At 37.1% G+C, this 13,295-nt stretch overlaps 1 protein-coding gene across 9 annotated transcripts in view; it reads right to left on the reverse strand.

The window, feature by feature from the left end:
* LOC136029997 (solute carrier family 2, facilitated glucose transporter member 1-like) overlaps positions 1-13,295 on the reverse strand; it is a 109,540-nt gene that overhangs the window by 27,645 nt on the left and 68,600 nt on the right. For all 9 annotated transcript variants that reach the window (XM_065708592.1, XM_065708591.1, XM_065708597.1 and 6 more), the window contains 2 exons: positions 4,868-5,034; positions 1,880-2,069 (listed from right to left, as the gene is read on the reverse strand). In XM_065708592.1, the coding sequence (XP_065564664.1) occupies positions 1,880-2,069; positions 4,868-5,034 (357 nt within the window). The remainder of the gene's footprint in view (positions 1-1,879; positions 2,070-4,867; positions 5,035-13,295) is intronic.

A 13,295-nucleotide genomic window follows, 5' to 3' on the forward strand; every position in this document is an offset into this window, starting at 1 on the left:
GGTCTTAAAAATACAAGCAAGATACCCTCGCCCCCTACCATCTGACAACTTCTACAGGAGGTTAACCCATTCTTCTTTAGTGCTTTGGTACCCCCCTCCGAAACCATTTTGCAAACCCTCCTCCAATGAACAAAATCCTGGGTATATCGCAGACTGAGGGGTAGCTTGTTTCCAAAACTTCGTTAGTGCGGTACCCGTGGCAGAAAAAGTGGCACTCTGAGATGTACACCAGGGGGTTGAAAAAGCCAAGCTTTATCCTTCCAATCAATCTTCGTATTTTCTGATCCTCCCACTTTTTTTATCTTTATTGTCATGTTGCACGTAAATATACTTTGTTTGGTTTGATTTTTTGTGCGGCTAGGTAATTAAACAAATATTTAAAAAACAAAAGACTTAGTTTTGATTTTGTAGTTGAATTTGGCCTGTTGTGGACTGTTATATCAATGCTATTCTTACGTTATTTGATATCGTGATTCTCCCTCCGTCTTTTCACTGTCATCCTAAACTTGTTGGGTATTTTGTCTACAAAGTAGAGCTAATGTTGGTTTGAAAAGCCAATAAACTTATTTTGAAATTGTTCCATTTAAATTGCAGAAGTTTTTGTTGGAATTGTTTGTAAAAAGTTTACTGGATTTAACAAAAGGCAGAATCAAGATAAATCTTTATTAGCTATCAATTTAGTAATTTCATCTCGAATATTGTAATTTTCGGCAATTCATGCAGTCTTTCGGGAGTGGCGAAAACTATATTCATGCCTTTTAGCCTTTATAATGAACTGCTTTAATATTTCCCAACGCTGACACAAATTTGTCTTTTATTTGTTGCTTAAAATAAACCATATGCATATAATCTAGCTCAAGTTGCATAAAATAACCTAAGGTATTTCATGCTGAGAATAAATCATTCTGTAATTATCACTGAACCTACAATTGAGTTATTGTTATTGAGGCAATTCATTCATGCCAAGATGGTTATATTACCTAGCCAACCCCGCCCCCCGAAAACAACTCTAGTGTTTATGGAACGTTGAATTTGGTTTTGTTATCCAAAAGTTGTAAAGAAATTTAACCTTTAAATAGCTCATGGGCAATTATCTTTGTTTTCGTGTTTTTGAAACGGTTATAAAAAATTTCTTATTGAGAAACAAGTAAGCAATAAGATTTACAGCTAGTATGGAATACGGTCTACCCCTGATTGCCCAGGATAACAGCACAGCATGGAAAAAGTCAAGAATGACCTAAATTACAGCTGAAATAAAAAATCTTGAAAAAGGGAAAATTTGCCATTCACAAATCGCTGAAAAAATAAATCAGAAGGTGTCCGATTTTCAAAGGCAAAAACAAGAGTCAAATGAAATTTTTCATAAGAAAAATTGATTTCGCTGCACAACATCCCATGAAGTAAGTAAGACGGCACTAGACCCTTAAGGTCCAAACCGGCGGGGCTGATCTCCGTTTCATGGCCCTTCAGCCAGGAAGTGCAATGGGGGGTTGGGGGCCAGCCATCCTGTACTTTCACACACCCTTCCTGTTTACCTTCCCCAGATTTCTCCAGGTACCCATTTAGAGCTGGGTCGACTCTGGCTGAGCTTACAGAGTCACGCCACTGACCCCCGTCCCAAACTAAATAAGTGGTCACAACTGGGATTGAACCGATGCCCCTTGGACACAGAATTCCCACGCCAGGGCGCCAACCACTCAGCCATGACTCAGCCAGGACATCCCATGAAACCCAACAAAAAATTATTTTCTTTCAATTGCACGTAGTAAGCATAGGATCTTTGAAGGTGAGGAGGATGACGAAACAATAGTTCTGCCATTTCTCTTGAAATGAAAAACGAATCCTTTCAATTTTAGTCAATAAAACAGAAATGCCTTACCGCCCCTCGGAGATTAACTGGAGATATCTCACTAAGGTACATGGGTGCCAGTCCGGCGTTGAGTCCACAATTAATTCCAATAAATATCCTTCCGGCAATAAGCATTTCATATGATTTGGCAGAATATGAGAAGCCTTCGAGAATAGCGCCAATTATAGCAAATATGTTATTGACAATAAGCCCGCCTTTCCTGAAAAACAAAATGGCTTTGAAATAGTGTTTTTTTTTTCCTGTAATAAGGTCCTAACTTTGATAAATGTTATATTTTTATCTTAAATTTTCTTAAGATAAAAATCTTAAGAAAATTTATAAACAAAAATTTTATATTTTATATCCTATGTGTTAAACATTTATCTTTAATTTTTATGCCGGGAGATTACTTTAGTCTAGAATAGACTCTACTGGACAGCCTGAAGAAGTTGAAGTCTTCAATTGTAGGCCCAATCTCGTTGAAACTTACAATAATCTTTTTAGCAAAAAACCGAAATTAACAAAATGATAATGAATGTAGGTTACTATAGCCTTCTAGAGGTATTTAGTGACATGACTAATTTTTATTTTAAATTTCTTGGCCATTAATTTCTAGAATTGAAATTTTAGAAAGGATTAGTACATAAGTAACTACTACTACCAATAACCCATTGGAGCACCAAGCCTCCTGAGGCCAACACAGCTGCGTATGCTTCTCCCCAACCCTAATCTATTCAAATCCTCCCTCTTTATACCTTTGCATGAAGCTCCAACTTACTTTAAATTCTTCCTCCCGGCCTCCTCCATTTGGGCACGACTTGCGTTTCTTTTGGGAACGATCTTTAAGAAGAATATGTTCTAACTGTGCTGGGGAAATTAAATTAAAATGTAGGGAAAATGTATGTATAGTAATATCAGAAAACAAGCCGTCTGGCTTATGATTATGGAAAATTTGATTTTGTTTCCAATATAGTGTTAATATGAGTGTCTATTTTGGTTCTTAAAAGACCAAAATGTTTCGTCATGTGGATAAAATTTTTATGGACCAAACGTATAGATGGATATCAAACCATAAGTAGCCTATATAAAAATCTATAGATATTTGAGTCGGAACATATTAATTTTCTTCAGCTCAGGTTCCAACTCGAAAGTTTTTAACCTATAATTACCTCAATTCTTTTAGCAGTAAACTTGAACAAATTCTCACTACACAGATTTCGATTTTACTAACCAATACTCTTTAAATATTAAACTATAGGCCTACTATAAATAATAAAGTATAAATTAATAATAGCGCTATAAATATTAGAGCCCTACTTTAAGGTACCAAGGAAATATAAAAGAATCCCTCCTCCAGATTCATCTTAGGTCAATTCATAGCTTAAAATTGCAATTTTTAAACAATTTTCTTGTGGTTGCTTCAGAATTATGTGGTTTTTAGGGTAGTAAGACATTTTCGTCAGTGTTTCCATGTGGAATCGTGGAAACTAGTGCGCAAAACTATTAAATTAAATTTGACAACATCTTTCGTCAGAAGAAATTCAAAGATGAACAAAAAGAAAAGCAAAACCTTCTTTATTTGTTTGGTGTTACATTCTTAAGATTATTTTCGCTGATTTTTCTACATAATATATTTTTTGGCACCCGGTAGTACCATAAACTGTATAGCTACGTATAGATGTCTTTTACATGAAATATTAATTTTCTGTTCTTTTTTTTACTTTTTTTATATCTTTATTTTATGATTTTTAAGACCATTTTTTTTAATGTTTTACGGTTCTTGTTTGATATACCCCGACCCCCGAAATCGTTCATTTATTGACGCATTGTAGGAAGGTTTGTTTCGTTAGTTTCTTTCAGTTTAGCGTAAGACAAGACAAAGAAAAGTGTCTGAATAGATAAGAAATACATAATTTAGGCTATATATTTGTTCGTTAGGGGGGGGGGCTGACTGGGGATCGGGTAAAGTATTTTGACAGTGTGCAAGTTAGAAAACAATTCTTACTACATAATATTCAGAGCCTGCAGACCTGCTAACCTTTACATCCCTCCCCCCTAATTTTCAAATATATAGCCCAAATTTGTTTCTAAAGTATTATATTTTATCATACTTAGGTACATTTCATTAGGACTGACCGTCAGAGAAACAGGTTCTGCTTAGACGAAGAGTATTAGTTGGGGAGTATAACACAAAAGTAGCTCTTTTAGATGTGGTTGTTTATGTTTCCCCAAAACCATTTCAAACAATCACATTCAATTTTCACTGTCCTTGGAGCAGACTTTAGAAACTTATCTTTCTCTTGGCATACTTGGCTCTTCGCTAATTCCAGGGAAATGCACCTTCATATCGTTATCTTTATGAAATATTTATTGAAATGAAATAAAATATTTATGCATAGCGGTTTTTGTTTAAGAATCATTTAAGTCTGTCACAAATACCATTCATCTTTGCCTGCCAAACTTATCTGCAAAGAATCCTGTCAAAGATCCGCCGATCATTCCTCCAATACAATATACAGAATTAATTATTATTCAGATTTTTACTAAATTTTAATGGTTTTTATGAATATTTAGAGTCGAACTAAATAATGAAACATACCGTATTTCATTATACTGACCTTTGTATGGATTAAAAAAAAGTATCTTGTTTTTGGTATGCTTGGCTAACTCTGAGTAATTTTTTTTTCAGTTTTTTTTTTTTTTTTTTTTAAATTGACATAAGAAATTTTAGTATGTTTTTGTCCTAATACATCCTGAACCTAAAAAATAATGCATATGAATACCTTTTCCATCAGTCATTTATTTTCCGACTAGTAATAATGTTAAATAGATATACGTAGCTGTTTAAATTTCAAATAAATCAATATTTCAAACAGTCGGATGCCATTCACTGTCTTAGTTTTGAACTTATCACAAAAACTTATCTTGTTCTTAAATTGCTTTGATTTACTGTATCACAAGGAATCTACACTCTTTTTTAGGTTAAAAAAAAATCGTGCAAAAACCCTTTATTCTTACCTGCCAAACTTTTCGGCGAAGAACCCTGTCAAGGATCCACCAATCATTCCTCCAATACAATAGACAGAGACTGCTACGGACCAAATCCATGTTATTGTTGCTTCTGTTGGTACTACCGTATAATTGGATCGGACATAATCAGTGTAGTTAATCCATTCTTGTATCAGCTGAAAAGACAAATCAATTGTAAAACAGGGCCCACGTTTCATTGCTACTGGACCGAAGAGATACACCCCCATTTTCAATGTACAGGCAAGCAAAGATCAAAAATGTTTTTTACCAAGTCGTTAGTTAAAAACTGGCTAGAATACATTAGCATTAAGCCCTAATCTAAAAAAAAGTATTAAATGACGAAATAATAAATTATTCTTTTCTATGGACTTGAAATTCTGAGGTTAGGGGTTCGAGTCCTGATGTCATCGTTACTTGATTTGGAATGGTTTGCCCCAAACCTCACATTGCACTCCCGGTTGAAGGCATTAAATCAACAAATCGGCACCTACGCAACGCAAACCCCGGTCAGCATGCGAAAATGTTTTTTTAAACCTACAAAAAAAAATAACGAGCTATATAATTCAACAACTTGGACCAGACCATAACCAAACTAGAACAAAAAGAAGTAGTTAAAAGTAGTTTTAGGGTGCCAGTTAGAGGGAGAACTTACTTATTTGGGCACTAAAATTTACCTATACAATAGACTCTACGCCAAAGACTACTCCTACTTAAATGTCAGATGACACTACAAAGGGTGTATGAGGCCCATAGCAACCAGCAATAGCAACCATATCCAATATAAGGCTGGATTTTCAATGTAATTCATGAGGAGGTGAAGTTAATGTTATTATGAAAGGAAAAGTAAAAAACAGACTATTTAACAGTGAAATACGCATAATCGAAAAGGGTGAAAATTGAAGCTTAGTACATATTGTTGTTAGAAATTGCACTGGCTTCTATAAAAAAACATCTTTGAACATACTGCAGTATGAAATGACATAAAATTACACAACGAACAAAACAACTAGTGATTACCAAAAGTATTTGTATATATTTTGACAATGGGTTACAGAAAATCAAAGATCTTAAAAACCGAAATCTAAAGTTTGAAAGTAAGTAGAAATCGATGTTAGACATTGGACGCCGCGTGCAGAGTCTCAGGGTCTGCATGCCCGTAATTGAAAAATCTATATATATAAAAATAAGTTGTCTGTCTGTCTGTGGATCAGGTGACGTCATGTTTCTGTGTTGACTGACGTCATGAAATTAGGCACCCTCACACGCACCCTCACCGCGCGCCCCCCCCGCGCGCGGGGGGGCTTGGGGGGGGGGGGCGCGAAGCGCCCCACCAACTAGGTGTTGGGGTGGCGCGAAGCGCCACCCAGGGATTGTTTGAATAGAAATTACAGACCGGGACACCGGGACACAAATGACGACCGGGACACTGGGACACAGGGAATATAAATGACGACCGGGACACTCAAAGAGAAAATACAAACTGGGACACCAGGACACAAATGACGACTGGGACACAGGGAATATAAATGCTATTTATATGCACAGACAATGGGACAGCGAAGAATGTTGTATATTCGCATGTTTTACGTAGTTAAAAATATATATTTATATCTATCTCTATTCACAGGTGTGACACAGGGACACATCTACAATGGCGCGTAACTAATATGGTGCGTAACGACTTACGCGCGCGGGGGGGCTTGGGGGGGCCTAAAGTGCCCCACCAACTAGGTGTTGGGGTGGCGCGAAGCGCCACCCCAACAGCTAGTCTATATATATAAAAATAAGTTGTGTGTGTGTGTGTGTCGAGTGACGTCATGTTTGTGTGTCGACTGACGTCATGTTTGTCGACTGACGTCATTATAAGGATTGAGCTGTATGCGTAATGAAGTTGTTTGTCGACAGACGTCATGTTTGTCAACTAATGAAATTACATACCGGGACACCGGGACACAAATGACGACCGGGACACAGGGAATATAAATGACGACCGGGAACCTCAAAGAGAAGTTACAGACTTGGACACCCGGACACAAATCACGACCGGGACACAGGGAATATAAATGACGACCGGGACATAGGGACACAACTACAACGGGGACGCCGGGGGCACAGGCGGGATATATAAATGACGACCGGGACACAGGGATTGTTCGAATAGAAATTACATACCGGGACACAAATGACGACCGGGACACCGGGACACAGGGAATATAAATGACGACCGGGACACTCAAAGAGAAAGTACAAACGGGGATACCGGGACACAAATGACGACCGGGACACAGGGACACATCATTAGAATAATGAGGTATAGATCTGAATACGGATTGTTTTTCCCATGGACAATTATATGTTGCATGTTCAAGAGTCAGTAGCACCTGACAATCTATTTATATGCACAGACAATGGGACAGCGAAGAATGTTGTATATTCACATGTTTAACGTAGTTAAAAACATATATATATATATATATCTATCTCTATTCACAGGTGGGACACAGGGACACAACTACAATGGCACGTAACTAATATGGCGCGTAACGACTTACGCGCGCGGGGGGGCTTGGGGGCGCAAAGCGCCCCACCAACTAGGTGTTGGGGTGGCGGGAAGCGCCACCCCAACAGCTAGTATGTGTATATATTTCAATAACGGAATTACAAGTACTCAAAAACCGTTAAGAAGAAAACTAAAAGTTTCAAGATTAGTAGACATCATTGTTAGAAATCGGGCTTTCTTTAATAGTCAAATATATCTGAAATAACGGCTGTATGAAAAGACAGCAAATTGTCCGTGACTAGAAACCTGCCATGTGACAAAATGCCGGGAGCCTGGAGCATATTCTTACACAGGATTAAGCCTCCCTCATTACGAGGTACATATCTGAATCATAGAAACTTATTTTACTTAGTATTTCCTATAAATTTCTTGCAAAACATCGGATTTCAGAGTAAAAAAACCTAATGAGACTTACTTTTTTAAAATTTTCCTATAGATAATCCCTTGTTTTAACAAGGACTTGGGGAAACAGCTTTTCTTGGCTTTGAAATTTCTTGACGGTAAGGAATAATAGAATTTTGTTGATGTAAAGGAAGAAAAAAACTTATATTCTGTATACCAGTCGACTTTTTTCTTCTTGTCTTGAAAAAACTTCAGGGATTAGAATTTTTCCTGGAACGCCAGCATTTCTAGGCTTTTGTTTTTCTTGACAATAAGCCATAATCGAGTTTTGTCAAGGTAAAAGAAGAGAAAAACTTCTTGAGACAAAAAGATTCTTGACATGACTTGGAATTCTCTCGTATTGCTTTGTTAAATGTCAGAGACTGTGATTTTTCCTTTAATGCCAGTTTTCTTGGGTTTGATATTTCTTGATGACAAGACATAATCAAGTTTTGTTGAGGTAAAGGACGACCAAAACTTACATTCTGTATACAGGTTGGATATTTCTCTTCTTGGTTTGTAAGAACATCAGAGAATATGATTTTTTCCTGGGACACCAGCCTTTCTTGGCTTTGAAATTTCATGACGATCAGGCATAATCGAGTTTTGTTAACTTAAAGGAAGAAGAAAGTTTATTTTCTGTATACAAGTTGACTTTCTCTCATGCTGCTTTGTAAAAACGTCAGAGATTATGATTTTTCCTGGAACACCAGCCTTTCTCGGCTCTGATATTTCTTGACAATAAGGCGTAATCGAGTTTTGTTGAGGTAAAGGAAGAGCAAAAATTAGTTTCTCTATACGTGTCGGCTTTCTTTCATTTTGGTTTAGAGATTAAACGTCAGGGATTATTATTTTTCGAAAATACCTCATAAAAGCTGTTTTATAGGATTACCATTTTTTCAATGTACGATCTACTAAAGCCTAGGACTGAAAGCAGTGGGACTAAATCTGCTTATTTTCAAATTTCTGAAGCCTCCTCCAGAAAGGCACAACGTATATATAGAATTTTTTAAAACCTACACATCTTGGATTCTTTTAAGTTGAATGAGGGGTGGGGACGGGGATTTCTAAATATGTTTTCTGCAATCTGAGGATATATCGCTTAATCAAATCAGAGGAAGACCTCATAAGAGCTGTTTTCCAGGATTATATTTTATTTTGAATTTGCAATCTACTAAGGCCTAGGACTAAAAACAGTAGACTAAATTTGCTTAATTTCAAATTTCTGAAGCATTCTCTTGGAAGGTACAACGTATAGAATTTTGTAAAACGTACATATCTTGGATTCTTCTAGGTCGAATGAGCGGTGGAGAGGAGGAATCCTTAATAGTTTTTTTGCACTCTGAGGAAATCTCAGAGAGTGAGAGAACTGGAACATTAATACTGCTGGTAAAGAATAGTATTTGTCAAAAGGGACTTTTTCTTATATCGAATCTAATCTAATACAAAATTTCGGCTATGCAGAAAACATCCAACTTTACTGTTACTCCTACTACTATAGCCTTCTCTAACATTAACGTTCTTAGAACGACTATTCTTATACTGACAACTCCTTCCATGGCAATTTCTACTCCATGAGTTTCTATTGTGACTACGCAAAATCCAATTAATCTCATAACTTAAACCTAGCCCTGCTTGTTGTGGCAATACTATTCCTAACAGGTTTGCTCTTATGGCATTATTTACTGTTCTTAGCAAAATTATTCCTACTAAGCCTCAAGCTACTACAACGATTCCTAGTTTGAGCACCGTTAATCATAAAAAGATAGTTACTACTGCTTCTCCTACTCAGACTACTCAAAACACGAATGTTCTCCAACGACTATTCTTATCATGGCCACTTCTGTCACAAATATTCCTGCCACAATTTGATCTTATCACAAATGCTTCTACTATTACCACGACTGGCTCTTCTGCTAAGGAAAAAAGTTAAAGGATACGACACTACACCATGAAAGTCCAAACCGGTGGTGCTGATAACCATTTCAAGGCCCTTAAGCCAGGAAGTGTAATGGAAGGTTAGGGCCCAGCCATCCCGTGCTTTCACACACCCTTTCTGCTTATTTTCCCAATATTTTTCCAAATACCAATTTAGGGCTGGATCGACTCTGGATCAGCTTACTAAGTTACACCACTGACGCTTGTCCCAAACCAAATAACCGGCCACACCAAGAATTGAGCCCCAGCCATTCGGACAAAGGATTCCAAATCCAGCACACCAACCACTCGGCTAGGGAGACAAGCTAGGAGGCCAAAGAGCATAGGTATTTATTTCTTTTCATTTACGTACTGTGAGTATTGGTAATTTATAATAGTGAGAACTGGCAATAGTGTCGACGAAAACTATCAACACCATTTACAAGCACTTGGAATTCATCAGATTAATAATAAAATAACTAAATTAGGTGGTTTAATTGGTAAAATTAGGATAGTATTAAGTATCTGATCTTAGTTCGTGACAGAAAAAATAAATACAATGCTGTAAGAAATTCCAAGTGTCACCTAGCGCCAAATTGTGTTTTTTTTTGCCGGCACTCGCGCCAGTTTCTATTCTTAGACAGTTCCCATAATCTTTGGCACGGACCATGTTTTATCTAAAGAAAACAATACTATAAAAGAATTGAACAACCTAAAATTGTCAGCTGTTGATTACATTTTCACGACTAATTCCGATATCATGCCTATACATAATTAAAAAGAAAAAAAAATTAACTGACAGTAAGGAATAACATTAAAAATTAAATGTAAAAGAAATGATTAGTCATATGAGGCGGGATACCCCCTCTTTAACACCTCACTCTTCACGTTTAAGGTTTTTGGCACTTTAAAATAAGTTGCTTATTGTTTTAATTAAACGGCCCTTGTATTTCAGGAGTCGTTTTTAAAGAATTAAATAAAAAACAAGTTTTTTCTAGTGAAAATAAGGAGCAATTATAACGTACATGTGGGGGTTCGTTCCCTCGTCAATACCTCGCTATTTACGCTAAATCTCGAATTCTGTTCCAATTCTTTAAGAACGACTGCTGAATCACAGAGGTCGTTTAATTAGAGTAAATAGCTCTTTGAAAATGCTAAAAACACTTTAGCGTAAAGAGCGAGATATTGAAGAGGAGCGAACCCCCTCATTTGCGTAATAGTTTCCGTTCGTTTAGCTTTAATGTTGCTCCTTACTTTCAGTTGAAAAAACTTATTTTTTCTATTTAATTTCTGATCTTATTTTAAATAATGCTGGGCAAACCGGTGTCCTCTTTGAGGAAAACTCTCTTCCCCCATGAAAAATTCCTACATGAAAAGATCCTATTACGTAACCCTCTCCTTAATTACGCCCTCCCCCACCTTCGCCAGAAAAAATCCCCCAGAAAACGTCTGTAAATATCCTAATAACCTATACTTTATGTTAACCATGGCAAAGTTCATAACTTGCAGCCCTTCTACCGAGAACTACTGGGAATTAAGTTGCACTCAAAGACATTTATATTGGTTTTTAACTATACTAAACAAAATCGTTATGCTTGAAATTTTGATCCGGTGACTTTGGTAAAAAATGGGCGTGTGAGGGTGCCTAGTTGCCCTCCGATTTTTTCGGTCACTTAAAAAAGAGCACTAAAACTTTTAATTTCCATTCGAATGGGCACTCTTGCAACATTGTAGGACCAGTGGGTCGATACGATCATCCCTCGGGAAAAAAAATGAACAAATAAACACGCATCCGTGATCTTTCTTCTTGCAAAAGAAATAGAATTCCACATTTTTGCAGATAGGAACTTGAAACCTCTTCAGCAGGGTTCTCTGACACGCTAAACCTGATGGTATGATTTCCATTAAGATTTTATAGCCTTTAGGTGGTGTTTCCCCCGTTTTCGATTCAAGGCAAATTTTCTCAGGATCATAACTTTTGGTGGGTAAGACTAAACTTGATGAAATTTATATATTTAAATCATCACAAAAACCAATTCTTTTGATGTATACATTGGTATCAAAATGTTGCTCCTTATTTTTAGTTAAAAAAAACTTTTTTTATTTTATTTTTAATCACTTTTTTGAACAGCCTCAGAATATCTGGCTCCACTTCCATGGAAAAATCCTCCTCCCCAAGGAAATATCCTATGGAAAATTCAATCCTGGCAAGAATTTACCTCGGAGAATTACTTTTAACATCTCTACACGTAAAATCAAATCAGTAAAGAGAAAGCATGGCATATAAAGAAGTGTCGTACAGGAATTCTGGCAAATTTCCCCAGTGTAAATTTTTCCCTGAAAAGTTCACCCCCCTAGAACCCTCCCCACCCATGGAAAATTCTACCCGTGCTAAATCCCCCCAGCATATAATTCGTCTTCCCCACCCTAATTATATATGAATACTTCCCAATAACAAATATACGTAAACAATGGGCAAGTTTTATAATTGGAAGACCTTTCCCCAGGGGCTGTGGGGGTTGTGTTATCTCCAAAGATAATTGGTTATTGGGGCTTTCAACTATGCTAGACAAAATATATATCTCAAAATTTTGATCCGACGATTTTGGGAAAATAAATGGCGTGGGAGGGGGCTTAGTTACTCTCCAATGTGTTGGGTCACTTGAAAAAGGAACTAGAACTTTTCATTTCTGTTAAAATGGGCCCTCTCCTGACGCTCTAGGCTTACTGGTTCGATACGATCACCTCTGGCGAAAGAAAAACAAACAAAAACCAAATAAAACAAATTGCAAAATTTCACATTTTTTCAGATAGAAACTTGAAACCTCTATAGTAGGCTTGTTTGATACGCTGAATCTGATGATGTGGTTTTCATTAAAATTCCTCTAGGGGGCCTTTCCGCCTATTTGAAAATCAGACAAATTTTCTCAGGCTTGTAGCTTTTGATGGGCGAGAACAAACTTAATGAAACTTAAACATTTGGAAGTAGCACAGTAAGCCAACTCTTTTAACATATCTATGGTTATCGAAATCTTGGTTTTTAGAGTTTTTTTTTACTATTGAGCCTTACTTACAGTTCGTTACCACGAACTCGTAGATAAACATCATGAAAGGTTAATCTAGAAACCTTATTAAACTAAGCCCCTGGCCGAGTGGACTGGTGCGCTGGATTCAGGACCCTTTGTCTGAGAGGGCGAGGGTTCGAATCCTAGCATACCCAATTATTTAGTTTGGGACGAGGGTCAGAGGTGTGATTCTTTAAGCTCAGCCAGAGTTGACCCGGCTCTAAATGGGTACCTGGAGAAATCTGGGGAAGGTAAACAGGAAGGGTGTGCGAAAGCATAGGATGGTTGGCCCCCCAGCCCCCCATTACACTTCCTGGTTGAAGGGCCAAGAAACGGAGATCAGCACCGCCGGTAGGGACTGTAAAGTTTAATGCCACGTTCTTTAGCTTTACCTTTACCAAAAGTTCTGTTCATCGTTTCTATAGTTAAACGCTGAAACACCAACACAAATTTCTATGAGAAAGCACAAATAAGATTTACTTGTTTAGCAATT

Source organism: Artemia franciscana, chromosome 8 (assembly GCF_032884065.1).
Source record: "Artemia franciscana chromosome 8, ASM3288406v1, whole genome shotgun sequence".
In the NCBI taxonomy this organism is placed as follows: Eukaryota; Metazoa; Arthropoda; class Branchiopoda; order Anostraca; family Artemiidae; genus Artemia; species Artemia franciscana.